This window comes from Aquarana catesbeiana, linkage group LG06, assembly GCF_042186555.1.
Source record: "Aquarana catesbeiana isolate 2022-GZ linkage group LG06, ASM4218655v1, whole genome shotgun sequence".
In the NCBI taxonomy this organism is placed as follows: Eukaryota; Metazoa; Chordata; class Amphibia; order Anura; family Ranidae; genus Aquarana; species Aquarana catesbeiana.
The window spans coordinates 116,107,341-116,135,252 of NC_133329.1; the positions used below are offsets into that span (position 1 = coordinate 116,107,341).

Below are 27,912 nucleotides of genomic sequence, written 5' to 3' on the forward strand. Positions count from 1 at the left end.
ACCTTTACAGGTGCTACTCCAAAGCTGGTGATCCCCATTGACTGGTAGTGTCCACCGTAACACCAGCATCTCTTGCAGATTACATGCTGGTTCGTGGGTCTTTGGCTTCTGAGAATTGTGGCCTTTCTTCATTTTCTTAGCCCCCGTCAAGCTCTCAGTGTTTCCTCAGTGCTCCCTGAACCAGACCTCTTATTTATGTATAACACCAGGTGGGAGGCTGACCCAAGACAAAAATCCTGGGAACTGAGATGGTAACAGTTAACCTTTCCCCCAGCTTGGGCAAGCCAACTAGTTAACTAATACAGAACACTGTAGGCAACCTGCCTACAAACAGATTGCAGGGCCAATAAGTAGAGGATGTGTGTTGGCAGGTGCAGCTAGCTTGCCTGCCACTAGATGGTTCTCTTCCCATTCTAGTAAGCTAAAGGGAAAGTTGTAATTAGATGTTATCTCCTCTTTTAGGGAAATCCCGCCTCCATTGATGTAATGGGTGGTGTTAGTGCCCATATATATGCCAGTGTGAGAGGGACCAAAGAGAGATGGGGCATGGGAGCTAAACACCCCAGAGTTATCAAAATGTAGTCGCCTCTAGCTTTGACCTAAAGGGCCATTTGTAGGGCCAAGTCTCAGGCAAGGTGGTACAGAGCATGGCAGGAATAGCTGTAGTTAGCCTGTCTCCCCTGACCTTCTTCTGCTGGTCCTGTAGTGCAGTGCAGAAGACATTGGAGGCCTGGAGAGAGTCCTCTGATGCGAGTAATGGTGGAAGCCTGGGAATGAGCGTGCCATCTGATAGTGTGCCCGGCTTGACAGAACTATAGAAGGGACATTGGGTAGAGACTGGTATACTACAAGAACACCTTGATCCCCGCTGACCCTCAGCTGTGTGTCCTGTCACTTGGTGATGGAATTTAAAATATGTGGATACATGGGGAAGTAGTCCCAACTCTGTGGTGCTCCCAAGAAGAGGAATGATGGTGATGAGAGAAGATGGCTTCAAACTTGTGCACTTGCACTCCGCGCTGAAATGGGTGCTACAGAATGTCTAACCTTGCATGTGACATTCTGCGCCAAAGATTTTGCTAGTATGTCAATGTGATACTGTATGTCATGGTAAAGTTACAGTAAAGTGCAGGACATGCATTTGTGTGGACATTCCTTTATTTTAAGATGTTAATTTATATGCGAACCCTCAACTTGTAAAACAATCCACTCAGTTTAAAGTAGAAATGAAAGGCAAAACATTTGTGTATACATTAAAAAAAAGTATAAATACTTTTTTTCTCATTTTACATAAGTGATCACTTACCCTCTGTTCTCAGCTAGATACAGACTTAGAGAGTTGGGGGAGGAGAAACAGCAGTACACTGAAAGTCATAGTGAATGGCTGTGAAGGAAGGGGGGGGGGGCGTGAGAGCAAAAATCTAATCATTGGAGGACAGCAGGTTCTAAGCACAGCTAGATAACTGATAACGCTATAGTCTCATGCCTAGTGTGGTCAGTTTTTGATAGGAAAACAGAAGAGGGACTGTCAGGATGATCAGGGATTTCACACAAAGGAAGAAATAGAAAGGGAACAGGATACTTTTTCATAAAGTACATGGTACAGCTTCCAGGCAGATTAGCTCAGGCAGGTTTGGACTTGCCTATACTAAAGCTCCCCACCTTCCTTTTCCTGAGATAATAGGGGTCTATTTATAACACAAGGTTCATATAACTTATATCCAAGATTTGCATACTGCTAACTTAATTCAATTGAAATAATGTGTGAATCTTAGGTGAGTGTTGTAAATCTTGTGTGAAAACCTTTATAAAAACATCCCTTAATCCACCCTATGGCCTTAATCCCCCCTTAATTTATGACTTAGCCTTTAATCCTCAAAGTGATTGTAAAGTCTCAAGGTTTTTCATCTTACTGCATTCTATGCAATACGGTGAAAAACCTTCTTTGCTGTAGCTGCCCCCAGAGCCCCCCTTTTTCTTACCTGAGCCCATCTGATCCAGTGATGTGCACAAGCCCAGCAGCTCCAGCCACTGTCTTTGTCCACACTGAACAGATTGATAGCAGCCACTGCTGTCAATCAAATCTAGTAACATGGGATCGAGGGGGGGGGGCCGAGTCCCGCTGTCTGTGTCAATGGATGCAGCAGCGGGACTCGGGAGCGAGCCTGCATGGGTGCACTCAATGGGGAGGAGCCAGGAGCGCTGGTGGAGCACCCCACAAGAGGAGGATTGGGGCTGCTCTGTGCAAAACCCTTGCACAGAGCAGGTAAGTATAACATGTTTGTTATTTTTATAAAAAAAAAAAAAAAGCCAACCTTTACAATCACTTTAAAGTGTATCTAAACCTTTAAGATATATCTAGTATATTACAGCTTCCAAGTCCTTTCACTCTACATGCCGTGGGCCTGCGCTGCCAACTATTTCCTGAGCAATACCTACACACAGACAAGGCAAATGCATTTCTGTCATGTGCACTAAAAAAGTCCTGCATGCAGTACTTTTGTCAGCACAGTGGGCTACGTTGCGAACCACAGCAGTCCCGCCATGGTGCGTAGAATTAGGTTGAAATGTCACTTAGGACGTTTCAATAAAGTTCTGTGAAAAAGTAAACAGTCTGATGGACTGGAATGGGTGCATCGACACTGTGTCACACAAAACACACCAGCGGGCATGCGTTCATTGCGGATTGCTGGTGTGAATGTGCCCTTAATGTAATGGTTGCGTTATTTTTCTTTTTTTCTGCCTTATTTGTGCCCAGTGGTTCTGCCAGTAACAGACTTCCTGTCCTAGAGTGACAACGCTCACTCATTGCACTGTATCTATAGAGGGTCACTAATGTAGCAGGAGGTGTTCTGCAGTTTAGAGGTGACCTGGCTAATAACATTGTTTGGAATTTCAGTGTGGCAGGGTACAGAAAGTTAGGAGCTTACTAGATTTCTGGCAGGATCGACAGTTCTTTGGGGAATTTTTTGCACTTATAAAACCCTTTCAATGGTATATTTAACGGGCTAAAAGAAACCAAATAGGAGAGGTTTGTGGTTTGAGTTTATATAGACGTTCTTCACAGGAGATTTATTTTTATTTTCCATTTTACATAAATACCACATGAAGCATGAAACAGATCACATATTTGTAAATTGTCTGAGAAGCAGTAGTAGTTACTATAACCTGCCTTCATTTTATCACATTTTTTTCAGCATACTACATATTAGGTTTCTTACTTGATTCCCAATCAGCACATAGATAATCGGATTTAAGCAGCTGTTGGTAGCAGCTATGCTGGAGAGAAGCGGAAAATACGTAATAGTTTTGTACATCAGTGTAAATTCCACAGTGTAAGAAGAAGCCAGGAAAATGATCTGCCCTAAGACCAGCGGCGTCCGTGAACAGAAGAACGCCATGATCGTCACAATGACCACTCTGTACAGTCTGGACGATGGTGCCGACTGAGAATTTTTTACCTTAATAGCAATGACTAGATTAGTGAGAAGGATAATGCAGAGTGGAATGAAATAACCAATCACAAACAGAGAAACTAAAAGACCAGTTGTTAAGGAAAACATGCTATTCCACATTTGGTCCTGGCCTTCATCTCCAATATTTTCACAATCTTCTAGTGACAGATTCTTCATGATTTCGTTTTCACTGACGTTCAGGTCACTATGGATATAAGCTATATTGCTGAGGTCATGGGAGAGTAGTGTGCATTGCATGCTTTCACCGTGTTCATATTCATTACTGTGAACAAATGCAGGAATGCTGGACATGGTCGCTGTTAGCCAAATGAGGGTGCAGACAGAGTAACAAATCTTCTTGGAAAGGAACTTCATGTGCCATATTGGTTTGGCGATGCTCAAAGCACGATCAATGTTGAGCGCAATGAGGATGTAAATGCTGGCGTACATGTTCACAAAGGTAAAGAAATGATAGCATTTACACATAAACCATCCATAGGGCCAGTGTGCCTTTAGTACCGAAACCGCGTTAAATGGCAAGAAGAGGTTAAAAGTGAAATCAGCAACCGCCAAGTTCAAGAACCATATTTTTGATTTAGAATTTTTCATTAGGGACATGGTAACAGCAATCACTGTAGCATTTCCCAATAATCCAATGAAACAAGTGAGTATAGACAACAGAAAGCTGGCATACTGGATAGCAGTTGGATTCACTGGACTGGGAGCGAGGCCTTTAAATGTAGGATTATTGAAGATGTTCCAGAATAGTTTACAAGACTTTTCATGTAGCTCGTCCATTGCTAGAACCTGAAACACAAAAAGATGGACAATAATGAAATTTTAGCAGGTAACAATTTAATCCCCCATTCTTGGCAAACACTATTTTGTAAGGGCAGCGTGCAGGGTAGTGGTTGTTTATCATGTCCTCCATATTCCCTCCTCGTGTGGTGGGAAGCGAGGGTCATATGAGAGGCATAACCCAGGGTGGGTTCTTCTGGGCTATGCAAGGAAAGGCCAAGGCTGCCATGGGGGAATACTCAACCTCAAGGCAGATCTCCACTCTCAGAGATGAATGTACATTTGTACTGCAACGGTTCTCCAGTTAACTCTCGGTTCTCCATGACAATGTACACCTTCTCTATAATCTGCATTTAAAAAGGGACAATCTGAGCTCTGTCCACATCCACCTGTCTCACGTTTTCTTTTCCAATATTTTTTATTGAAAATAGTACATGGAAAATATACAATATACATTTCTTAAATATAAAAGGCAATGTAAAAAAAGGGAGGACAGATCTCGGCCAACGTGGCCTGCAAAAATTACATTTGGCGAAATATAGCAACTCTACTAGCAAAGTATAACATCTCTACATCTGTCTATCCTTATATTTTAGTTGCCCCAAAATCATTACCATATCACTTGTGTGTTCCTTGTCGAGAAGGCGTGTCTCACGTTTTCAAATACTACTCCCCAGTAGTGGAGTGGGCCTCACCATGCACTCTGTAAACCTCTATACCTCTGTACAGGATGGCAAAGGATGGCAAAGCCATTTCAAAGCCATGCAGGGACCCTTTGTCAGGGAGGTAACCCTTGAGAGGTCACTTGAATAACGAAGGGGCCCTGCATGGCTCCAAAACATTGTTTACCATGTTTACCACGTGACCACGAAAATAAAGGTTTGGATCTTTTTGAGGAATCCTTGGTGTGCTGGTGACATTTCTTCACTTTGATCGTCCACGGTTTTCTGCCTATGGTCAGCACCCAGCATTAGTGAACAACCATTTTCTTGAACATGTGCATGGGGAATATTGCTTTTGTACAGGATGGGAACCTCTGTGGTGTGAATTCGCTCCCGTTGCTCTAGGAGACAGACCGCTGGTGGAAGGAGTGTCTTCAACATCTCCCTTACTGCTAAAGGCCATTCAATCTATAACAGGTACACGCTACAGACAGGCTGCTTGTTACACTTCTGTTACCCTAGGTAACCACTTATGTCTTCACATTACTCCACTCCACACCAGTGTCTGCATACCCCAATGTGTTAAGACCTTCTCAGTGAACTATGTGTGTTCCGGTTACTTGGAATACACCTCTTCAGTAACTTTATACCAGGGAAGGACAACGTCTCAATGCCTTACTCAGGAAAAGTGCAAAATGAACATTCCAAAGTCCAACAAGTACAAGGTTTTTCTACATCCCTACTCCTAACTACAGTCTTGTGCTGCCCCGGCATACCTGCTAAGGTGAAGTTCAAGCAATTGGAGCCCTTCAGAAGCATTCTCATGCAGATGTGCGTGCTTTCAGAGGCATACTCCAGAGCTGGTGCCTTTGGGGCGAATCCCAGGTTCTGATGCCTTTACATCTTGGTGGGGATAAATAACCTCCATCTGCTCCTCACAGGTGTCATTCTCTGCCTCTCTTCCTTATGGACACAGATCTCAGCCCTCTCCCTCTCTTTACTGGAACTCTCTCTCCAACTACTCCTCCCCAGGGGCTCTCTCCGTACTGGACCACTGCCCCATAATTATATACTGCAAGATTAGTGAGCTGGAACTCAGACAAGAACCCGGCAAAAAGACAAAATAAATGGGAAAGGCATTTACTCCTACCCTCTTGTCTGGGACAGCATTTATCTGGCTAATTAAACCCGCTTACATCTTTTTTAGCCACCCTTCCACCTACTTATAATTCATTCTGTTTGCCCCTTTTTACCTTGTGAAGGCAGATATACGCCCCTAAGTTTGCCATCCAGGTCCCACACCATCGTTGTGGGAGGACCGCTGATCCAGCAATGTGATATCCCCCCAAAAATGCCAATCCCCTCAACTCCCCACTGCTGGCGTCCACCTTTTTCTCGATCCTGGAAGACCCTGCCAAAGCCCTTAGAATAGGAAGTGTCCTTGTCAGGAACTCAGGTGGGCACTAATAGAAGGACCTGAACTGTAGACAGAGGAGGGAAATGCTTGGGGCTAGGGTATCACGTGGCCCTGGCCACAGGTATGTAATAAGGGCTTTTAGACAGAGTTGTTGTTTTATTTAATATAATAATTAAACAGAGGTTGATGGGTGGGAGGATTTTATCCCAGAGCAGGGCTGTAAATGCATATGCTGCAACTGCACCAATAACATTATGGGCCATTCTGCATACACTCCAACTAAGCAATAGAATCTTTACATTTTAAAACCTACCACAAGCCTGGGTAATTGAAGCTTAGTATATGATAAAAACAAATAAAGCTTAGGTTTCTATCAGAAATAACTTTTCAAACCAGTATAGGCAATCACATTTAAATGCGAATATTGACTTATTGTTATAGTCAGGCTTTGGCCCTGCCTCCTTCCACCTTCTGGGTGTCCCTATTGGTTCTTTAGTAGGATGGTAGGCATCACTGGCCAATTAATAGATCTGGGGATAAAGAAAGAGGACCAGGTTTGATCTTTATAGAAAAAGACAAGCTATAAAATATAATTTTAACTGAATCTACTAGTTGTTTTACAATACTGCTTCACTAAAGATGACTTCTGCATTTTTTTATCATTTGCTCATTTTGCGTTGCTTTTTTATAGACTTACTTTAACCACCGTTAGCCTGTAATACCTAGCCTTACCATCATGCCATTTTATATAATTTATTTTTTAGACAGATAGAACTTTCATTGGTGGTATTTATTAACTATTTGACTTTTTATTTTTTACTATATAATGCACAAATCACCAATCTTTTTCAAAAAACCTGTTTCTCTTACTTTCTGTCTTAAAACATATCAAGTGAAATGTCAGGACAATATGAAAAACCTCAGAAAAAAAACTTTTTTGGATAGTAGATACCCCAAAGTGATTTTTTTTTTTTTGCCACATTTTTTTCAGAAATTAAAGAAACATGCTGGTATTGCATTGAATAAAACATGCAGCTTGGCAATAGTGCACCATTGCAGTATCAATATAATGTACAAATCAGACACAGAGGGAGGAGGAGGTAAAGGGATTAATGAATAGGTTATTTCGGCGGAAGGATGGAGATGATGGGCTTAATGCTTAGGATAAGGTAGATGATGGGTTGATATAAAGGTCACTAGAGACTTGGGGAAGATTAGAGGCACAGGGGAGGTGGGGCAGTAAAATGGTTAACAAATCATCTCACAATAAACTCTCCCTCTACCCTGAATTTGCTGCTGCTGCTTGTGCCCTAGAAGTAATTACTGATCGCTCATTAGTTCTGCCTATCTCTGTTGTAAGAAGAAGGGGCAGGCTCTCTAGTGTAAACAGTACACTATTGATATTTTGATTGCTGTGATTGGTCATCACGGGAGTCACATGTTATAGAGCCACTCAGATTGGCTCTGTACGCCGTGTCTGTGTACCAAACCACTCAAGGACAACTCAGTTAACACTCATTAATGATTGCACTATCCTCCCTAGAGCTATTTCTGAAGTGCTGTATATAAAACACAGTTTGTATACAATACAGTGGTAGGGAGGTGGTTAAAGGGGTAGTTCACGTCCCTTTGAGACTTTAAAAATAAATCTCTTCAGTAATTAAACCTACAATAGATAAACACAAAAATGTGTTTTTGTTTCAAATTATGGTTTTAAGATGGTACCAAATAACACATCGATGATTTAAACTAAAACAATGGTTTTATTGTACAAATATATATTCAAATATCACATACAATAAATAAAATATGAAAGACAAAAACAATAAAACACCTTCTGGCTAGCCTCACCATATTTGAATGTTTACCCTCATCAACTGCAATTATTTGCTAGTGTAATATTCACAAAAAACACATGATGGGATATTCCATGAGCCCCAAATCTCTACCTGTTTTGTTAAAATTTCAAATCATTCAGTATTAAAAAAAGGTGTTCATTCTACTAAATATTTACAAAATCAATGTCACACAAAAATTACTGTATTGGTGTATTTATGACTGGTGTGACCAGTCCCTGAAGTTTCTTCTCTAGTGTGCCAGCAGTCACACTCTGACATCACATATACCAATAGTCCTGCATTGTACTTGGGGATGGCGATGCCTGAGCAAGGAAAAAGGCAAATATTCTAGCTTATTTCTCTACACCCTAGGGCAGAGGTCTCCAAACTTTCCAAACAAAGGGCCAATTTATTGTCCTTTATACCTTGGGGGGGGGGGAGGACCGTGGTCATCGGGAGTAGAAAATGTCCCAGCATCAGCAGGAGTAATCAATGCTCCATCTTTAATGTCAGTGAGAGGAAGTGTGCCCCATCATTGGTGTCATTGGGAGGAACTGTGACCCATCGTGAGTGTCATTGGCTGGAATTGTGCCTTATCTTTGGTGTCATTGGGAGGAATTGTGCTCCATCGTTGATATCAGTGGATGAGATAGTGCCCCAAGGGCCAATAAAAGCAAGAAAAGGGCCACATCCAGCCCCCGGCGATAGTTTGGAGATCACTGCTCTACAGTTAACAAGTGTTTAACCTTTGCACTGCAGGGTGGCCCCATTAAAAGTGTATTTTTTAAATTTAAGTCCACATTTTTTTTATTTTTTGTAACCAGTTTCTATTTTTGAACTTGTGTCTGTAGAAGTCTCTTGGGGATTGATTAAGGCCCCTTTCACACATGCGGACCGTATGTCCGTATTTCATCCATCCATTTTCGGATGAAATACGGACATACAGGCATCCCTATGGGATAGCGGGTGTCAGCGGATGTACATCCGCAAACACCCGATGTCATCCGGCTCCGCTCTCGTCTGATTCTGCGGACGGAAGAAAATCCTATTTTTCTATCCGTCTGCAGAGCGGATCGGAGGAACACGGACAGACGGTCCGTGTTCCTACGATCCCCCATAGGGGAGAGCGGAGATCTGACGGGGCGGTCCCTGCAGAGTGTGCGGGTCCCGCCCTGTCATCTGCCGGCTCAGCTGGGGAAAATGGAGCAATCCCCGCTGAGCAGCGGATAAACACGGGGCGGATCAACACGGATCCGTCCCGTGTGAAAGGGGCCTTACTGAAATTGAAGAGTTTAAAATCTGGTGCAGCTGTGCACGGTCAGCCAATCAGCTCACAGAATATGTAACAGCAGCTGTTTACCTCATTGCATCTGCTCATAGTTATAGGAACCATCTATATGATACAGTGCCTTGAAAAAGTATTCATACCCCTTGACATTTTTCAAATTTTTTTCATGTTACAACCAAAAACTTAAATGTATTTTATTGGGATTTTATGCGATAGACCAACACAAAGTGACACATAACTGTAAAGTGGAAGAAAAATGATAAATGGTTTTCAACATTTTTTACAAATAAATATGTAAAAAGTGTGGCATGCATTTGTATTCAGCCCCCCTGAGTCAATACTTTGTAGAACCACCTTTCACTGTAATTACAGCTGCAAGTCTTTTTGGGTATGTCTCTACCAGCTTGGCACATCTAGAGAGTGACATTTTTGCCCATTCTTCTTTGCAAAATAGCTCAAGCTCTGTCAGAATGGATGGAGAGCGTCTGTGAACAGCAATTTTCAAGTCTTGCCACAGATTCTCAATTGGATTTAGGTCTGGACTTTGACTGTGTCAGGATGCACATGCAAGCAAACAGAATAATCCCTTTTATGCTCGTAAGAATTGTGCACTGGTTAATAGATATGCGCGTACACGCACACAAACACAAGCCATCGTGCATCCTCGTGCGCCAACGTTTGCTTGCACCTGTGACAGACGCTGACACACAACAGACTATTTAAACCCAGACAGTGCTCAGATTCAATGCTGCCTTGTCTTCAGCCTCCTGTGTATCTGGCATCCTGTGAACCTGTATCCTGCTTCCAGTTATCAACCGGCTTGTCTTGACCATTCCCTGAACTCCACCTGGCTTGTCCAGTGACCATTCTTCTGTCTGCTCCTTTGGTTCCAGTTCCACTGATCAGTTCCAGAACCGGCTTGCTTCCTGACTACGTTCCTGTCTGTGATGTGTACCCGATTGTTCAAGTCTGTGTATTACCCAGCCTGCCTGACCCTGCTACCCTGCCTGCTGTCACCAGTACCAGCTGCCTGCCTACCTGCTGAAGCCATCTGACAACTTCACCTGCCCAGCAAGGACATCCGCCCTGCTGTTAGCAAGACTTTCTGGCACTCGTGTTACTCTGCACTCCTGTGCCTCTTGTCTACACTATCAGGGGCCCCGAGCCAGAGGTGTAAGAGAGGCCTTCCTCAGCCTATCAGGCTCTGCTACCAGGTACGTGATAGACTGGGCAATTCTAACACATGAATATGCTTTGATCTAAACCATTCCATTGCAGCTCTGGCTGTATGTTTAGAGTCGTGTCCTGCTGGAAGGTGAACCTCCGCCCCAGTCTCAAGTCTTTTGCAGACTCTAACAGGTTTTCTTCAAAGATTGTCCCGTATTTGGCTCTATCCATCTTTCCATCAACTCTGACCAGCTTCCCTGTTCCTACTGAAGAAAAGCATCCCCACAACATGATGCTGCCACCACCATGTTTCACAGTGGGGGTTCAGGGTGATGTACAGTGTTAGTTTTCTGCCACACATAGCGTTTTGACTTAAGGCCAAAAAGTTCAATTTTGGTTCTATCTGACCAGAGCATCTTCTTCCACATGTTTGCTGTGTCCCCCACATGGCTTCTTGAAAACTGCAAACGGAACTTCTTATGGCTTTCTTTCAACAATGGTTTTCTTCTTGCCACTCTTCCATAAAGGTCATACTTGTGGCGTGTACAACTAATAGTTGTCCTGTGGACAGATTCTCCTACCTCTTTGCCCGGCCTGTCAGTTTAGGTGGACAGCCATGTCTTGGTAGGTTTACAGTTGCGCCATACTCTTTCCATTTTCAGATGCTGGATTGAACAGTGCTCTGTGAGATGTTCAAAGCTTGGGATATTTTTTTATAACCTAACCCTGCTTTAAACATCTCTTCTTCATCCCTGACCTGTCTTGGCCTCCATGATGCGGTTTGTTCACCAAGGTTCTCTAAAAAACCTCTGAGGGCTTCACAGAACAACTGTATTTATACTGAGATTAAATTACACACAGGTGGACTCTTATTTACTAAATAGGTGACTTCTGAAGGCAATTGGTTCCACTAGATTTTAGTTAGGGGTATCAGAGTAAAGCGGGCTGAATACAAATGCACGCCATATTTTTCAGATATTTATTTGTAAAAAGTGTTGAAAACCATTTATCATTTTCCTTCCACTTCACAATTATGTGCCACTTTGTGTTGGTCTATCACATAAAATCCCAATAAAATACATTTACGTTTTTGGTTGTAAAATGACAAAATGTTGAAAATTTCAAGGGGTGTAAATACTTTTTCAAGGCACTGTATGTTAGAATGTGTTTAATACAGGGAGGGCTCTCTGGGATTGAAGATGGAGAGTCTTCAGGTTGTTAAAAGGGAACTTCACTCAAAAAGTGAAGTACTGCTTATTCTCTCCCTCCCCACAGCCTGTAAGTGAGTTGCAGGGTTTTTTCTCTTGTGGGGTGACAAGTATTACATTTTTGTAGGTATCCGTCCTCATTTCTGAAATCCTTTCCTAGGCCAGTATGACATTGCTTGCTCCATCTCCTCCCCACCCCCAGGCTCCTTAAAACATCCCAGGAAGCTGTAGGACCAGTCTCCCTGTCCCATGCAATCTCGCACATGTGCATTAAGGAGCTGGCTGTGATTCATCATTTCCAAATCCAAGATGGCGGCTCTGGAGAGCTGCAGTTTTTAGAAGAATCGGCAGCGAGAAGACAGCGCTGTGCTCCATGATTTTTTAAAAGTCAGCAGCTACAGTATTTGTATCTGATGGCTTTTATTTTTTTTTAAAACGTAGTGAATTTCCTCCTTTAATTAGATTACTGTAATTTGGTGTGTTATTTCGATGTTACACTTTTTGGCTGTTCATAAATTATTTGTGTGAGTACATTAAAAAAAATGTTTTTGTTTGTAATTGCCAAGGGAGATGTTGTTGGCAGCTTTTATTTCAAACCACACTTCAGCCATAAGGATTCTCAGCCCGCCTGATCCCAAACAGCCATAGCTGCTTTCCTGTAGAGGTGATAGTTTGCACTGCGCACCTCTCAGGGGATCTAGTCCCTGGCTCCCAGTCCCTCCTTCTACAACACGTCTCTGGTCCTTTAGAGCCCTTTCACACTGGGGTGGGGGCGGCGGCGGTGAAGCGTCGTATCCGTCGGTATTCGCCCGCTAGCGGGGCGGTTTTACCCCCCGCTAGCGGGCGAGAAAGGGTTAAAAACCACCGCAAAGCCCCTTTGCAGAGACGCTTTGCCGGTGGTATAGCCGCGCTGTCCCATTGATTTCAATGGGCAGGAGCGGTGAAGGAGCGGTATACACTCCACTCCTTCACCGCTCCAAAGATGCTGCTAGCAGGACTTTTTTTCCCGTCCTGCTAGCGCACCTCTTCAGTGTGAAAGCCCTCGGGGCTTTCACACTGGAGACAAAGCAGTGGCACTTTCGGGTCGGTTTGCAGGCGCTATTATTAGCGCAATAGCGCCTGCAAACTGCCCCAGTGTGAAAGGGCCCTAAAGACGTTTTAGCGCTAAAAATAGCACCTGTAAAGCGCCTGAAAACTGCCTCTCATGCCTCCCCAGTGTGAAAGCCCGAGTGCTTTCACACTGGAGCGGTGCACTTGCGGGATGGGAAAAAAAGTCCAGCAAGCAGCATCTTTGGGGCGGTGTATACACCGCTCCTACACCGCCCCTGCCTTTTGGAATGAATGGGTAGCGCTTCTGAAGTGCCTGAAAAGCACTTCAGAAGAACCGCAACATGGGCACTTTTAACTCCTTCTTAACTTCTTGGGGGTTAAAAGCGCCGCTTAAACAGCGGTAAAGCGTTGCTAGTTTTACCGCTAATGGACCCGTCGCCCCAGTGTGAAAGCAGCCTTAACAGTACACAAACTTTCTGGGGTTGCTTTCTACACAGGTAGACAATTGCGCTCATGCCAGCTATCTAATTTATACAGTATATACAAACTGGGCTTTACCCACTTGAAGACCAAGCCTTTTCTGGTACTTTTTGTTTACAAGTTTAAATCAGTATTTTTTGCTAGAAAATTATTTATAATAATATAATAAATAATAATATATATATTATATATAATAATAATAATAATAATATATAATAATAATAATAGGGAATAGAATGGTGATCATTGCAATTTTTTTATGTCACGATATTGGCGCAGTGGTTTTTCAAACGCAATTTTTGGGGAAAAAATTAATTTTAATGAATTAAAAAAAACAAAACACAATATATACACCCCAATTTTTTTTGTATAATAGAAAAGATGATGTTACACCACTTAAATAGATACCCAACATCACGCTTTAAAATTGCCCATGGAATGGCGACAAACTACTTAAAGTGGTTGTTACCCAAAGATGTACACTATATTCACTGGCAGCCCCTCTTTGTATACAGCAATAACACACGCTTTTTTACAGTTATCTTCAGGCCGGCCACGGGACTCCTGGCCGCACTGCTACTATGATCTAGGGTTGCCACCTGTCCAAGATTCACCTGGACAGTTTGGGTTTGGAATCATGTGTCTGCCTGAAACCCGGACTTATTATTTAGACTGGACTATGGCTTCCCAGCCGGGTTGCTGTCTGCAGTTGTCTAAGCTGAGAGTGTCTGTTAGACTCTTTCACACTGCCCAAAGCCAACACTAACAACCCCCCCCCCCAAAACACACAGACAGGAGAGGAGAGAGGGTGCGATCTGCGCCTCTCCCCCCCCACCTCTACCCCACTGTGTCTTCCCACACTCCAATCCCCAGCGCTGTGCCTCAGAAAAAGAAAGTTGGGACCGGAAATTTGAAGCCCAGCAGCCTCAGATACATCTGGATGCGAGGTGCTGACTGCCAAGGGGTGAGTGAGCTCACCATCCATCCCTGTCAGTGACTGAAGTCTCCCCCTTCTCTCTCCTGCATCTGAGCAAGTACACAAGGGCAAATCAGGGTTCTCAGAGCACCCCTTTACACCAGAGGCCACAGTGTTTCCTCTTACATCAGAGTCTTCTCTGAGTTCTTAGTGTTCCCTCTTAAATCAGGGTCCCCAGAGCATCCCTTATGGTAGAGGCAGCGTCCCCCTTACAGTGAGAGGGAACTCTGTGGAATCAAATGTAAACGGGGACTCTGTGGACTCTGATGTAAAAGGGGAACTCTGTGGACTCTGATTTAAAAGGGAAACTCTGTGGATTCTGATGTAAAAGGGGAACTCTGTGGACTCCCTGTGGCAACCCTACTATGATCCCCGGGCTACAGTGGGAGGAGCCGAGATCTCCCTCTGATGTCAACCGAGAGGTCAAATGACCGCTGTGCTGGATCACACTCGGCTCCTCCCGCTGTAGCCCTGGATCGTAGTAGCAGAGCGGCCGGAAGTCATGTGACCGGCCTAAGGAGAACAGTAAAAAGGTATTTAGAGGCACTGTTTTAACCCCTTGCCGCCAAGCGTACGCAGATGTGCATACTCGGCTTTCGGGGTTATACCGGGATGATGCCCGCAGCTGCAGGCATCATCCCGGTACTGTTTTTTAGAACCGGCGATCGGCTTTCCAGCGATAACAACCGATGCGACTAAAAGCCCCTCGGCTGTTATACCGGAGGAGTGGGAGGGGTCTCCCCCCCTTCCGCCACCTCCCGCCGCTCTTACCGGGCCTCCCGTTACACCGGGAGGCCCGATCAACAATCCGCGGCTAGTGACAGTCTGGAACGAAGCTGTGAGCGGCTTTGTTCCAGTCTCCTAATTGTAAACACGGAAGCGATGCCATGACGTCACTTCCCGTTTACTCGGCTGCCAATGGTGCCAGTTTAAAAAAATATACAGTATTCAGAATCGCCGAAAACGGCGATCTGAATACTCTGAAGTGCAAAGTCAGAGCAGACAGTGAGCAGGCAGGTAGCACATTTTATTGTAGAAGAGGTAGTGCATGCATAAAAACCTGCCCATTCATTCACACCTAAACGATTTTCTGCTTGACGCAAGAAGCTACAAGTGCTGAACAAGCAAAATCCCATTGATTTCAAAGGCCCCTGTTTACATCCGAGCATTTTGTCGCTTGTAACAAAGCGCCTGTCACTCAAAAGAGTACATGAGCTTCTTTTAGGCAGAGTTTTTTTGGCCCTATAGACTTCAATCGGAACACCTGAAAAAAGTGCAACATGAGCATTTTGTAAACATTTTGTCACATGTTTTCCAACTAAATAGCAGCTATTGGCTGAAGCTTGAATACAAATGTAAAGCACTTATAATATGCTCATGCACTATATTACCAAAAGTATTGGGACACCTACCTTTATACGCACATGAACTTTAGTAGCATCCCAGTCTTAGTTTGTAGGGTTCAATATTGAATTGGACCACCCTTTGCAGCTATAACATCTTCAACTCTTCTGGGAGGGCTGACCACAAGGTTTAGGAGTGTGTCTATGGGAATGTTTGACCATTCTTCCAGAAAGAAGCGCATTTGTGAGATCAGGCACTAATGTTGGACATGAAGGCCTGGCTCACAGTCTCTGCTCTAATTGATCCCAAAGGTGTTCTATGGGGTTGAGGTCAGGACTCTGTGCAGGCCAGTCAAGTTCTTCTACCCCAAACTAGCTCATCCATGTCTTTATGGACCTTGTTTTGTGCACTGGTCCAAATTATTTGGTGGAGGGGGATTATTGTGAGGTGTTGTTTTTCAAGGGTTGGGCTTGGCCCCTTAGTTCCAGGAAAGGGAACTCTGCATACCAAGACAATTTGGACAATTTCATGCTTCCAACTTTGTGGGAACAGTTTGGGGATGGCCTCTTCCTGTTCCTATATGACTGCGCAACAGTGCACAAAGCAAGGTCCATAAAGACATGGATGAGTGAGTTTGTGATGGAGGAACTTTGACTGGCCTGCACAAAGTCCGAACCCTTAACCTGATAGAACACCTTAGGGATGAGTTAGAGCGTCCACCATCAGTGCCTGACCTCACAAATGCTCTTCTGGAAGTATGGTCAAACATTCCTATAGACACACTCCTAAACCTTGTGGACAACCTCCCTAGAAGAGTTGAAGCTGTTATAGTTGCAAAGGGTGGGCCAACTCAATATTGAACCCTATGGACTAAGACTGGGATGCCATTAAAATGTATGTGTGTGTAAAGGCAGGTGTCTCAATACTTTTGGTAATATAGCGTAAATGCTTACAAAACTCTGAAATAAAAATGCCTGAAAATTGCTCTGCTCAGGTGTGAATGCAGCCAAAGGTCTTCCAGGAGCTGGCGTTAAGGGGTTAATAAAGCAGTTTGAGCTAAAGTGCATGAAAAGACAAAACAGTTTTTTTAGTTTTGGCTACAGTAAGCAAGGGTAAGACCCTCTGATAAATTTTTATTTGCTTTGTGCCCCTGCTGGAGAGCCTCATCCCTCTATTTCTTCTGGAGACCATTGTCACATTGACAGAAAGCAAGTGGTAATCATACATTTGAGTGTTGTCAAGAGAAGAAGGAAAATTTCTCTAATTGGGACAAATGTTCTTGTGACAACTAGGACATCTAGGCCATTAGCATTAATGTAATGTGTGTTGAAGAAATGGCCACTTGTAGTCTCCATCAGAAACCCTTGTGACAGGATGACAATGCAGGGGCATGACTGGTATACAGCCGTCACCCTATAACAGGAAGTGCCTGAACAAAAATCTTCATGGCAGGATCACTAGATATTATACTAATGAAAGTTACTGAAAAACTTTAACAAGCTTGAAATTGACTTTTTAATTTACATAAACATGCTGAAGCTTATCTAATATTTTGTTTATTGGGTTCACAGCCAATTGAATCAAGACATCCAGCTACATTATCATCTTTTTTGGAATATGTGTGTAATCAGTGTGTATTAGAGATATTTGCCATGGTACACTTAAAAAATTATATATCTATATGCCTTGCGAGTATACTCTACAAGTGAATGTAGCTGTTCATACTAATACCGCCATGGCAACAGGCTAAACATTTCTGATTAGCAATGATACAAACCTAAAATGGTGGCTCAAAAAGGGGAACAAAATGTGAGAACACACAATTATTAAATACTACTGACAACTTGTTAATTTAGAACAGCGCTTCTCAACCAGGGTTCCTCCAGAGGTCCGATCTAATGGTGCCTGTATAGTTCTGGGGTCAAAACCACTTGGCAGAGCCAGCAGCATGAAGCCATTGATCTTTTAGCTCTCTATAGTGGTTGCATCCTGACCACTGCTGTAAAGGGGGCATTCTTCCCCACTAACCACCAATGTAAGGAGCATTTTACCCATTGACCAGCAATAAACTGGCATAGGCAAGGGTTCTCTGAGACCTGGAAATTATTTCAAGGGTTCTTCGGGTATAAAAAGGTTGAGAAAGTCTGGTTTAGGTGATCAAATAAATAATACATTTGTGTTATATTCAATCAATGCTTTTTGGTGTAATCATGTTATACCTGCCAACTTTTTGAGATGGGAACGAGGGGCGCCAATTAGCAAGTATGTAGGCATAGGACACGCCCCCTGCTACACCCCCATAAAGGAAAAGTATACAAAAAAAATGATTAGTTAAACCCACAAGTGCTTTTTTTTTACCACTACTATTTCTTTATACTGGCTTTTGAAATTTACAAATGCAGCAATTTAGAAATGAATGAAAGGTTTAGCACTGGGAAACTGTTTTTGAAATATAAAATTTGCATTTTAAATACAACTATACAGATCAGACTAAAATGAGGGAAAAATGAGGAGGAAAGAGGGACAGAGAGACCTTGTTCCAAATCAGGGACAGTCCCTCAAAATGAGGGACAGTTGGTAGCTATGTCATTTTAGCACTGGTAGATCTCGGTGTAGAAGCATAAGCCTTCAGCACGAATAGTTCTGGAGGTAAGCAGTAATATTGCAGGTAGGTTTATTTTTAGAGTGGAGATGAGGGCAGGATTAAATTGATTGTAAACGATCACCTTGTAAAACAACCCATTCAGTTTAAAATAGAAATGAAAGGCAAAACTTTTAAAAAACATTATAAACATTTTTTTTCTCTTTTTTATAAGTGATCACATTCCCTCTGTTTTCAGCTGCATAAGAGCTGGGGGGAGGAGAAGCAGCAGTACACTGAGCTTCCCAGTGAATGTCCGTGTCAGGACAGGTCTGATCATTGGAGGAGAGCACACTGAGTTCCAAGCAAAGCTAGAGAACTGACAACAGTGTGTTCTTCTGCTTAGTGTGGTCAGTTTTAAATAGAAAAGCAGAGGAACAGGCAGGAACATCAGGTATTTCACACAAAGTAGGCATAGAAAGAGAACACGATACTTTATCATACAAGTACATGGTACAGCAGGCACATATCAAGAATATAACGTTTATGGGTAACAAAGTGTTAGGTTACACTAGTGTAATGTTATAATCAAAGCTTGCCTGGTGCTCCTGTGAATTTAATTGGCGTTATTGACAGACCCTTTAACATGACCCATTCCAGTAGGCAAAGAACACTCAGCTCTTGATCAACTCTCCACTTTTTTGATTCTATTTACCAGACATTCAGGCAAACCCTCCACAAGAGCACTTGTTTTGAAGGTCAAGTTAAAGGGTCTGACATTGCTTCCAGGCAGGGTTTTGCTGGTGTGAATATGCCCCTTTTCTTGAGTTTAATCGACATAGCTTTGCAGCTAGTCATTGAGGACTGTAGTCACCAGGATCAGTGACTCTTCTCAGTCTACCTTCAGACAAAAATGTTTGAAGGAAAAAAAGAAAAAAAGAAAAAAACAACCCACCCTCCTCCAAAAAAAAAAAAAAAAAGCAGACTTGATGGACAACTTGGTCTTTTTCTGCTGTCACTCCCCCGTGTTTCATGAAATCCTACTAGTTAACATGAAGATCCTACAACCCACAATTTTTAAAAGAGGAAATCTATTACCTTGTTTTGCAGAGACGGACAACCAGACCCGATGCTTGTTAAGGTGTTATCGGTGTAACGTCTCCCACATACATTGACTTGGTGCACAAGACAACTCACAGAAATAATGGAATGGCACTTTTGTTTAGGGAGTGTTTTAAGGACACCTGGAATGGAATCTGACTTGTAGCCAGTGTTAAAATGTATTGATTAAAAAACATTCATAAGCATATTTTATTTATGATCAAATAATTCTTGTAAAGTGCTTTCCTTGTACAAACTGGAATCTAGGTGTTGGCTTTGTATGCAATACTGTGTATATAATGGGTTCTCAAATGTACAGTATGAATGTCACTGTACATTTCTGTTATGTATTGAATTATATACTATTTATTAGATGCACAGCATACTATTTTCAAAAAATGTTTCTGCATTTGTTGCTGGTCACTAGAATTACACATTGTTTTATAAACGAATAAATATATAATTGGGCTTTTCTTTCTGTATGCTTCACCAGAAAAAGACCACAAGCTGACTATTGGTTATTGGAACCGATTGGCATTGTGACAGTTCAAGCACCTGCCACTGTAAAAATGGAAGTGGAAGTGACACAGGGTTTACACATTTGCAGAGTGTGGGGCTCTGGAATACCGATTCAGAGTGGAGAATTGGGTTCCAAAGTTTTAAGAGTTTTGGGAGAGAAGGATTCCCCAACCCAGTGTACAGGTCTTACAGAAGACCAGCAGGCTGTGTGTGCAGGTGTGCACAGCCTTTTAAATTACAGGCTTAGGCATAGCTCAGGGCTCCCATTAGGAGACAAGTGTGCTCTGCTCAGGAGACAGTACTCTATGCTGGAGACAGGAGGTTCCTTGTCCACAAGACTGAGAGAGTCGAAATAGCTAAGTGAGTCTGGAGGACTGAGAGATTGAAGACAGCTGTGGGTCCAGAAGCGAGAACCTAGAAGCCTCGGGGAACTCAGAGAGTCCAGGGTGTCAGGAAATATCCCTATCAAGAGGCCAGGGTGTGGGCCCATGCAGCAGGGTGCTGCAACTAAAAAGACTGAGAGAACCCAGAGAGCTGAGAGAGAGGCACAGAAACATAGAGATACTGTTTGAGATGGTCTGAGGGACCAGCCAAAAGCCAAGATTAAAGACCTAACCAGCAGCACTGCTGAAGAGAGGAAGCCAGGTGGCTTAGTTTTATGTTCACAGTTCCTGTTTTAATGGTTATAAACCTTATATACTTTATGTTGGACTTTAATTTAATAGCCCATCAGCTGAACTTCAGTCAGCACTTGTTTTACCAAAAGAAAACTCTATCCTCTATCATTGAGGTTGTGTGTTCCACTTTAAAAAAGAGGATAACACTGTTCTCTCCCCTTCCATGGAGTCTGGATTCGGTTCTCATAGACCTAAACTTTCCACCAAGGTGTTTTCTCCTTATATCCATTCCTAACCAATGATTTTATCTACAAAAATTGGAAACACCCAGACAACTTCATATCTGTGAATGGTTCCTGGCACTCTATCCCTTTGCAGAGAATTTTGTCACAAAATAATCTACTTCTCCTTTAGTTGACATACCTCTGTCTTGCGTTAACAATGCTCCTTTAAGGACCTCACTGACAAGAAGTTGGGAGCAATTTTCTTGATCCTTCTACTCCTTGGTAGAATCTCCACCACTTGTTTTTCACATTTTGACTGACTAGTCTAAATCGCTAGACAGGAATCTGGTGACAGCTGATGTAAATACTCAACTCATTGATTGTGTTGACCAGATGATAATCATGTTGAACTTTATGTGTGAAGCAGCTCTGGTTGCTAGCTGGCTTATGTCTCGGGTAACCCTTTCTTCTACCCAGATCTGCAGGGTGCACTTAAGTGCTGGTTGGCAGAGCAACAGTGTAATAAGGCCTTGTTATGACTACCCTCTGTCGGATACCATCTTTTCAACTATTCACTGGACAAAATCAATAAGGCAAAATGAAGGAACAACAACTCAGGTTGACACCCTCATATCCTGCATCAAAATACTTTTTTTTTTGTTCCTCCAAGCCATATTCAGTCAAGTCTTTTCAGGCAAACCAAGGGATAAAAATATGCAATAAATCCGCTACCATGTGAAAGTCCGACCCCTCCCCCGAGCTCCACCAGAGATGACACACATTCTTTTAGGGATTGTGGAACAAGGTGTTGTCATTGCCCTTCCTCCAGCCAAAAAATGTATTAGTTTTTTTTAAAATAACTATCTGTGATACTTTTTGTTGCAAGTGCACTAATACATCACCTCAAGGCTTCCATTCAAACCTGTTTACAGTTTTCTCTGAATAAAACCTAAGACGATGACCTCCTCAAATCAAAATGTCTGTTATGGTGGCTTCTGTTGGCATTATCAGAAGGCAAGTTTTTTTCTTCCCTTACATCTGAAGATTTTCACAGTGAATGCCAGTCTTCTGGGGTGGAGTGGAATTTTGGACCATCTGTCTGTTAAGAGTTATTGGTTATATGAAGAATTGAAGCTTCTAATTTATATCCCAGAGTTGAGAGCAATTCATCTGTCATTACTTAACTAGACCCCCCTTCTAGGTGGAGAATTGGTAGGCAGATTTTCTCAGGAAGTTACGCTTGAACCCAGGGGGAATAGTCCCTCCATCGGGAGCTGTTCGGGAACATACTGTATGTCTGCACTGAGGGATGCTGGATTTGGGTCTGTTAGCTTCTCGGTTAAAGAAGAAACAAACAGATTTGTCTCCAGGACGTGGAACGTGAAGGTGGATGCCCTATTGGAGCTGTTCAGCTTTCTGCTGAAACTTTTACCTTTTGAGGTCAAGAAACATTAAAGGATCAAAGTCAAAGTGATTCCATTCAAAGCTCCAGATTGGCCTTGGAGAGTGTGATTCGTTTGTCGACGCTCCATGACCTCTAGCAGATTGGCCAGATCATTGCTGGCTTTGACGGCCTGGCTGTTGAAACACCGGTTCTGAGATTTCTTTATCCCAGCTATGCTTAAAGAGGAACTGCAGTCTGCTCACATAATTTGTAATAAAAACATCTTTGCCATTCTAAAGCTTCCCTCCAACCACTTTGCATATTATTTTAATATATACCGTGATTCTGTACTTGCCAAATATGCTGCAGAAACCTCCCTCCACTGAGTCTGGCTGCAATCATTTTAACTGTGCGCAACTGAAGCTGCTACTGTTCACTTCCTGGATTTACACTGACTCACAGAGGCACACCTCCAGCTCTGCATCTCTCATTGGCCCTCTTATGACTCACCCCCCCCCCCCCCCCCCCCCCCCCTTCCTGGCAAACTCTCAAAAGAGTTAGAGAGAGAGCTGTGCATGATGTCATAAGCCTAGGCTTTTTGCCAGACAAGAAACAGGAAGTGGGCTGTATAAGTCTGGCTGTCTTCATATTTTCAGGCTCTCCATTATTTTGCACAGGTGATTTGATCAGCTTCATTGCCTTAGTAATTACCACAGCCGTTTCATCTGAGGGACATCCTGAAAACATGACCTGTCGGGGCGCCTTGAGGACTGGAGTTGAGAAACACTGGTATAAGGTATTTACTGGCAGAAAAAAAAATGTTTTACTTTCCAAAGAATTTTGGATTCCCCTAATTGGGCTTTAAAGCAGCAAAATATACCATTACAAAGGTCATTAATAAAACAATTTATTTGACAAGATGTCCAATGTCATATTTTCATGTGGAATCTAGTACAATGATGAATTCATATTCCATAAAACGGCAAAATGCATATCACATCATTACATTACATGGTGTAGTAAAATGTCGAAGCCCCGACGCGTTTCGACCTGTATGCGGTCTCTTCAGGGGGCACATCTGAATCTATAAAGCAATACAAATATTGAGAATAATAGATAATTTTCTAAAAAAGATCACATTGGATAAAACATAATGATGGGTTTTACCGCTGAAGTGGAGTAGACGTGTCTAGTGGGGGCATTGGGGAGCCATGGAGGGGTCCGGGCGGCGCGCAGGCCATCCCCAACCCCCCACCCGGGGGAAGAGCCAGCCCCAAGGGCTTGCAAGGAGCCACACTGATACACGTCCCCCCGGGGGAGCGAGAGACTGAACACCTGCAACAGATATCCATAAGCAGCCATTAGAGAAGTAACATATTTGTGTATAAGTCATCCTTATAAGTATTGATTTAAATTTTATATGGAGACCAAAAATGTGTGTATGTTTTTAGGGATGGTAGTTGAATCACATAAATTAAACAAATAAATAATCAAGTTGAATTGGTATTACTAGCAACCCCAATGCAATGTGCAAGTAGTGCCTGATGTGTGAGAGAAAATGTGTGCTGTGGGTGAAAAAAGGGGGGGGGGGGAGAAGGGGGATCCTAGGGAGAGTGCATAATGAGGGAAATCATAGTGTGATGGTGTGATGAACCAAGTGTTGGCAAAAAAGTGAAGGGTAAAAAACAAACCAAACAAATACAGTGAGGAAAAGAAAAAATGAAGAGCCAACCAAATGGCAGTGTGTGGGGAAAAGAGGAATGTGAAATGAGATAGTGTGACTAAGAACCATGTAAAATTTACCTTGTGCTATATAGAGTTGTATGAGGTGTAAAAAGCTGGTTGGCTTGACAGAGACCAAGCTACAATTGCTAAAACACAGATACCGTTTGTCCTGACCAGCATGGAAAGACTGTTGACTGGTAAACATTTTGGTCTCCTATATATAGTGTGGCTCCTTGCAAGCCCTTGGGGCTGGCTCTTCCCCCGGGTGGGGGGTTGGGGATGGCCTGCGCGCCGCCCGGACCCCTCCATGGCTCCCCAATGCCCTCACTAGACACGTCTACTCCACTTCAACGGTAAAACCCATCATTATGTTTTATCCAATGTGATCTTTTTTAGAAAATGATCTATTATTCTCAATATTTGTATTGCTTTATAGATTCAGATGTGCCCCCTGAAGAGACCGCATACAGGTCGAAACGCGTCGGGGCTTCGACATTTTACTACACCATGTAATGTAATGATGTGATATGCATTTTGCCGTTTTATGGAATATGAATTCATCATTGTACTAGATTCCACATGAAAATATGACATTGGACATCTTGTCAAATAAATTGTTTTATTAATGACCTTTGTAATGGTATATTTTGCTGCTTTAAAGCCCAATTAGGGGAATCCAAAATTCTTTTATATATTTCGGGGTGTGCAGCTCCCTTGCTCTCTTCCATGTATGTCTCCCCTTAGTTACAATTTTCTTGGGTGGTTAAACACCCCTCCCCACTTTGACATACCAGAGATCAAAACAGGAAGCAGTGTGTCTTATGCCACCTTCAGATTCCTGCATTTACCAATTTAATTTTAACATTTATACAACTTTTGAACATATTTTGTTCTAATTTGGGAGCTAATCCTTTCCCTTTCCATGCACCAGGAGGAACAGACCCCTGTACTGCATGATATTTAATATCTCACATGGTAGTTTATGACTAAACTCTATTGGCTTCCATGCAGGAGTCCGGAGTTAGGGCTTTGGCACTCTGCTCCTGTCTAATATATGCAACATCTATTATTGTTTTCTTGGTACAACTCATGACCATGCAAAATGTTAGTTTATATGTGGTTTTCATGCTTGGGGGATCGTTGTTGGGTCCCGGTGGGTGCGGTTTCATTCTCCCTCCCTCCTCTGGGTGGAGCCTGGCCTTCTTGAGACTTCCCGGCAGGGTGGGGGCGTGTGGATATTCCGCACGCCCCCATGTTTGCTCCGCTTGGCGTCTATCACTAGGCGCCGTGGCGAGCTTCACCCTGCCGGCGGCGTCCCGCGTTCACCTCCGGAGTGTCTATGGCGGTGTGCGTGTGCGCGGCCCGGCGCGCGCACGCCGTCATGACGTCACGCGTTTTGCGACGGAGATGACGACGGTGGTCGGGACCTTTTGGTCTTCCGGGACGCCGAGGGAGCCACACGTGGGTTGCAGCTGGCGGCCCACACGCCATGATCCTGGATGGGTGGGGGAGTTGGGCACCTGCATGTGATTATCCCATCAGCCTCAGCCTAGCTATATATAGGAGACCAAAATGTTTACCAGTCAACAGTCTTTCCATGCTGGTCAGGACAAACGGTATCTGTGTTTTAGCAATTGTAGCTTGGTCTCTGTCAAGCCAACCAGCTTTATACACCTCATACAACTCTATATAGCACAAGGTAAATTTTACATGGTTCTTAGTCACACTATCTCATTTCACATTCCTCTTTTCCCCACACACTGCCATTTGGTTGGCTCTTCATTTTTTCTTTTCCTCACTGTATTTGTTTGGTTTGTTTTTTACCCTTCACTTTTTTGCCAACACTTGGTTCATCACACCATCACACTATGATTTCCCCCATTATGCACTCTCCCTAGGATCCCCCCCCCCCCCCCCTTTTTTTCACCCACAGCACACATTTTCTCTCACACATCAGGCACTACTTGCACATTGCATTGGGGCTGCTAGTAATACCAATTCAACTTGATTATTTATTTGTTTAATTTATGTGATTCAACTACCATCCCTAAAAACATACACACATTTTTGGTCTCCATATACAATTTAAATCAATACTTATAACGATGACTTATACACAAATATGTTACTTCTCTAATGGCTGCTTATGGATATCTGTTGCAGGTGTTCAGTCTCTCGCTCCCCCCGGGGGGATGTGTATCAGTGTGGCTCCTTGCAAGCCCTTGGGGCTGGCTCTTCCCCCGGGTGGGGGGTTGGGGATGGCCTGCGCGCCGCCCGGACCCCTCCATGGCTCCCCAATGCCCCCACTAGACACGTCTACTCCACTTCAACGGTAAAACCCATCATTATGTTTTATCCAATGTGATCTTTTTTAGAAAATTATCTATTATTCTCAATATTTGTATTGTTTTATAGATTTAGATGTGCCCCCTGAAGAGACCGCATACAGGTCAAAACGTGTCGGGGCTTCGACATTTTACTACACCATGTAATGTAATGATGTGATATGCATTTTGCCGTTTTATGGAATATGAATTCATCATTGTACTAGATTCCACATGAAAATATGACATTGGACATCTTGTCAAATAAATTGTTTTATTAATGACCTTTGTAATGGTATTGTCACGTACCTGGTAGGTTGTGAGCCTGAAGTGCAGGAAAAGACCTCCCTTACAGCTCCCACTCCCGTTCCCCTGGAATGGAGACAGAGGGCCAGGAGTGAAGAGTGGTATGGGTGCCTGGCAGGATCAACAGTTGCTGAAAGTCCAGTAGTGGTGGCACCCTCTGGAGTCAGTAGTCTGAGGAGTAGACTGAGGACAGAGACTGGAATGCAGGACTGGAACCAGGAACAACAGCAGGTAATAGCAGACTGGAAGCTGGACTGGAACAACAGCAGAAGATAGCCTGGAACACTGGACTGGAACCAGGAACAACAGCAGGTAATAGCAAACTGGAAGCTGGACTGGAACCAGGAACAACAGCAGGTAATAGCAGACTGGAAGCTGGACTGGAACAACAGCAGAAGATAGCCTGGAACGTTGGACTGGAACCAGGAACAACATCAGGTAATAGACTGGAACGCTGGACTGGAACACAGCAGAAGATAGCCTGGAACGCTGGGCTGGAACACAGCAGAAGGTAGCCTGGAACGCTGGACTGGAACCAGGAACAACAGCAGGTAATAGCAAACTGGAAGCTGGACTGGAACCAGGAACAACAGCAGGTAATAGCAGACTGGAAGCTGATGAACACAGCGGAGGGTCAACAAGCCGGTGGTCAGTAACGTTCGGACAGCAGAGGTACCAGGGGTAATGCAGAGGGGTGGTCAGGCAAGCCAAGAGGGTCTGGTGCAGGCAGAAAGCAGGATCGTCAAACAGGAAGCCGGGTCAGATAACAGGAAACACAGATCAGATCAGGTAACACTCACAGAACGCTGTAGAGCAGACAGCGGGGATGGAGTGTGACAGGCCGGTTTAAATAGCCCGCCTGGCACTAGCGGGAGTGCGCGCGCGCGTGCCCGTGCGTGACAGCACCCGTGAACGCGCGCGCATGCGCAGTGGAATCCGCGGCCGTGTCCCCCTGCGTCTGGATCGCTGATTATTGGCAGGATCTTCATGACAGGTATATTAGCTTTAAAGCCCAATTAGGGGAATCCAAAATTCTTTTATATATTTCGGGGTGTGCAGCTCCCTTGCTCTATTCCATGTATGTCTACCCTTAGTTACATGTTTTACTTTCCAAAGTTAAAACAACAAGAAAACACAAAAAATGAATGAAGTTCCGCTTTAAAGCTCTTAAATCTGCTTCTCACAAAATATTGTTCAAATGTAAAAAACAGATTTTCACTATTGTGAGTCTCTAGGGTTTACCCACATCCTTGCTGATTGGCCATGTTCCTTTCTTCTTTTCTATAGTTGGGTGTAGAACAACACTTGGCCCTTATGATCATCAAGTTCAGGTGTCTGTTCTGTTAGTTCTTTTTCAATGTCCTCTTGCACATTTTTGATAATTTTAGACCCCTGTTTGAACATGACACATTTTCTTTATGTTAAATTGTAAGGTAGCTTTTCTTGTG

The 27,912-nt window shown here is 43.5% G+C and overlaps 1 protein-coding gene across 2 annotated transcripts in view; it reads right to left on the reverse strand.

The window, feature by feature from the left end:
- Window positions 1–3,039: 3,039 nt before the first annotated feature.
- Window positions 3,040–27,912, reverse strand: part of LOC141147672 (chemerin-like receptor 1) — a 31,914-nt gene continuing 7,041 nt past the window's right edge. For both annotated transcript variants that reach the window (XM_073634887.1, XM_073634886.1), the window contains exon 2: window positions 3,040–4,262. In XM_073634887.1, coding sequence (XP_073490988.1) covers window positions 3,183–4,253 — 1,071 coding nt within the window. In that variant the 5' untranslated portion in view covers window positions 4,254–4,262 and the 3' untranslated portion in view covers window positions 3,040–3,182. The remainder of the gene's footprint in view (window positions 4,263–27,912) is intronic.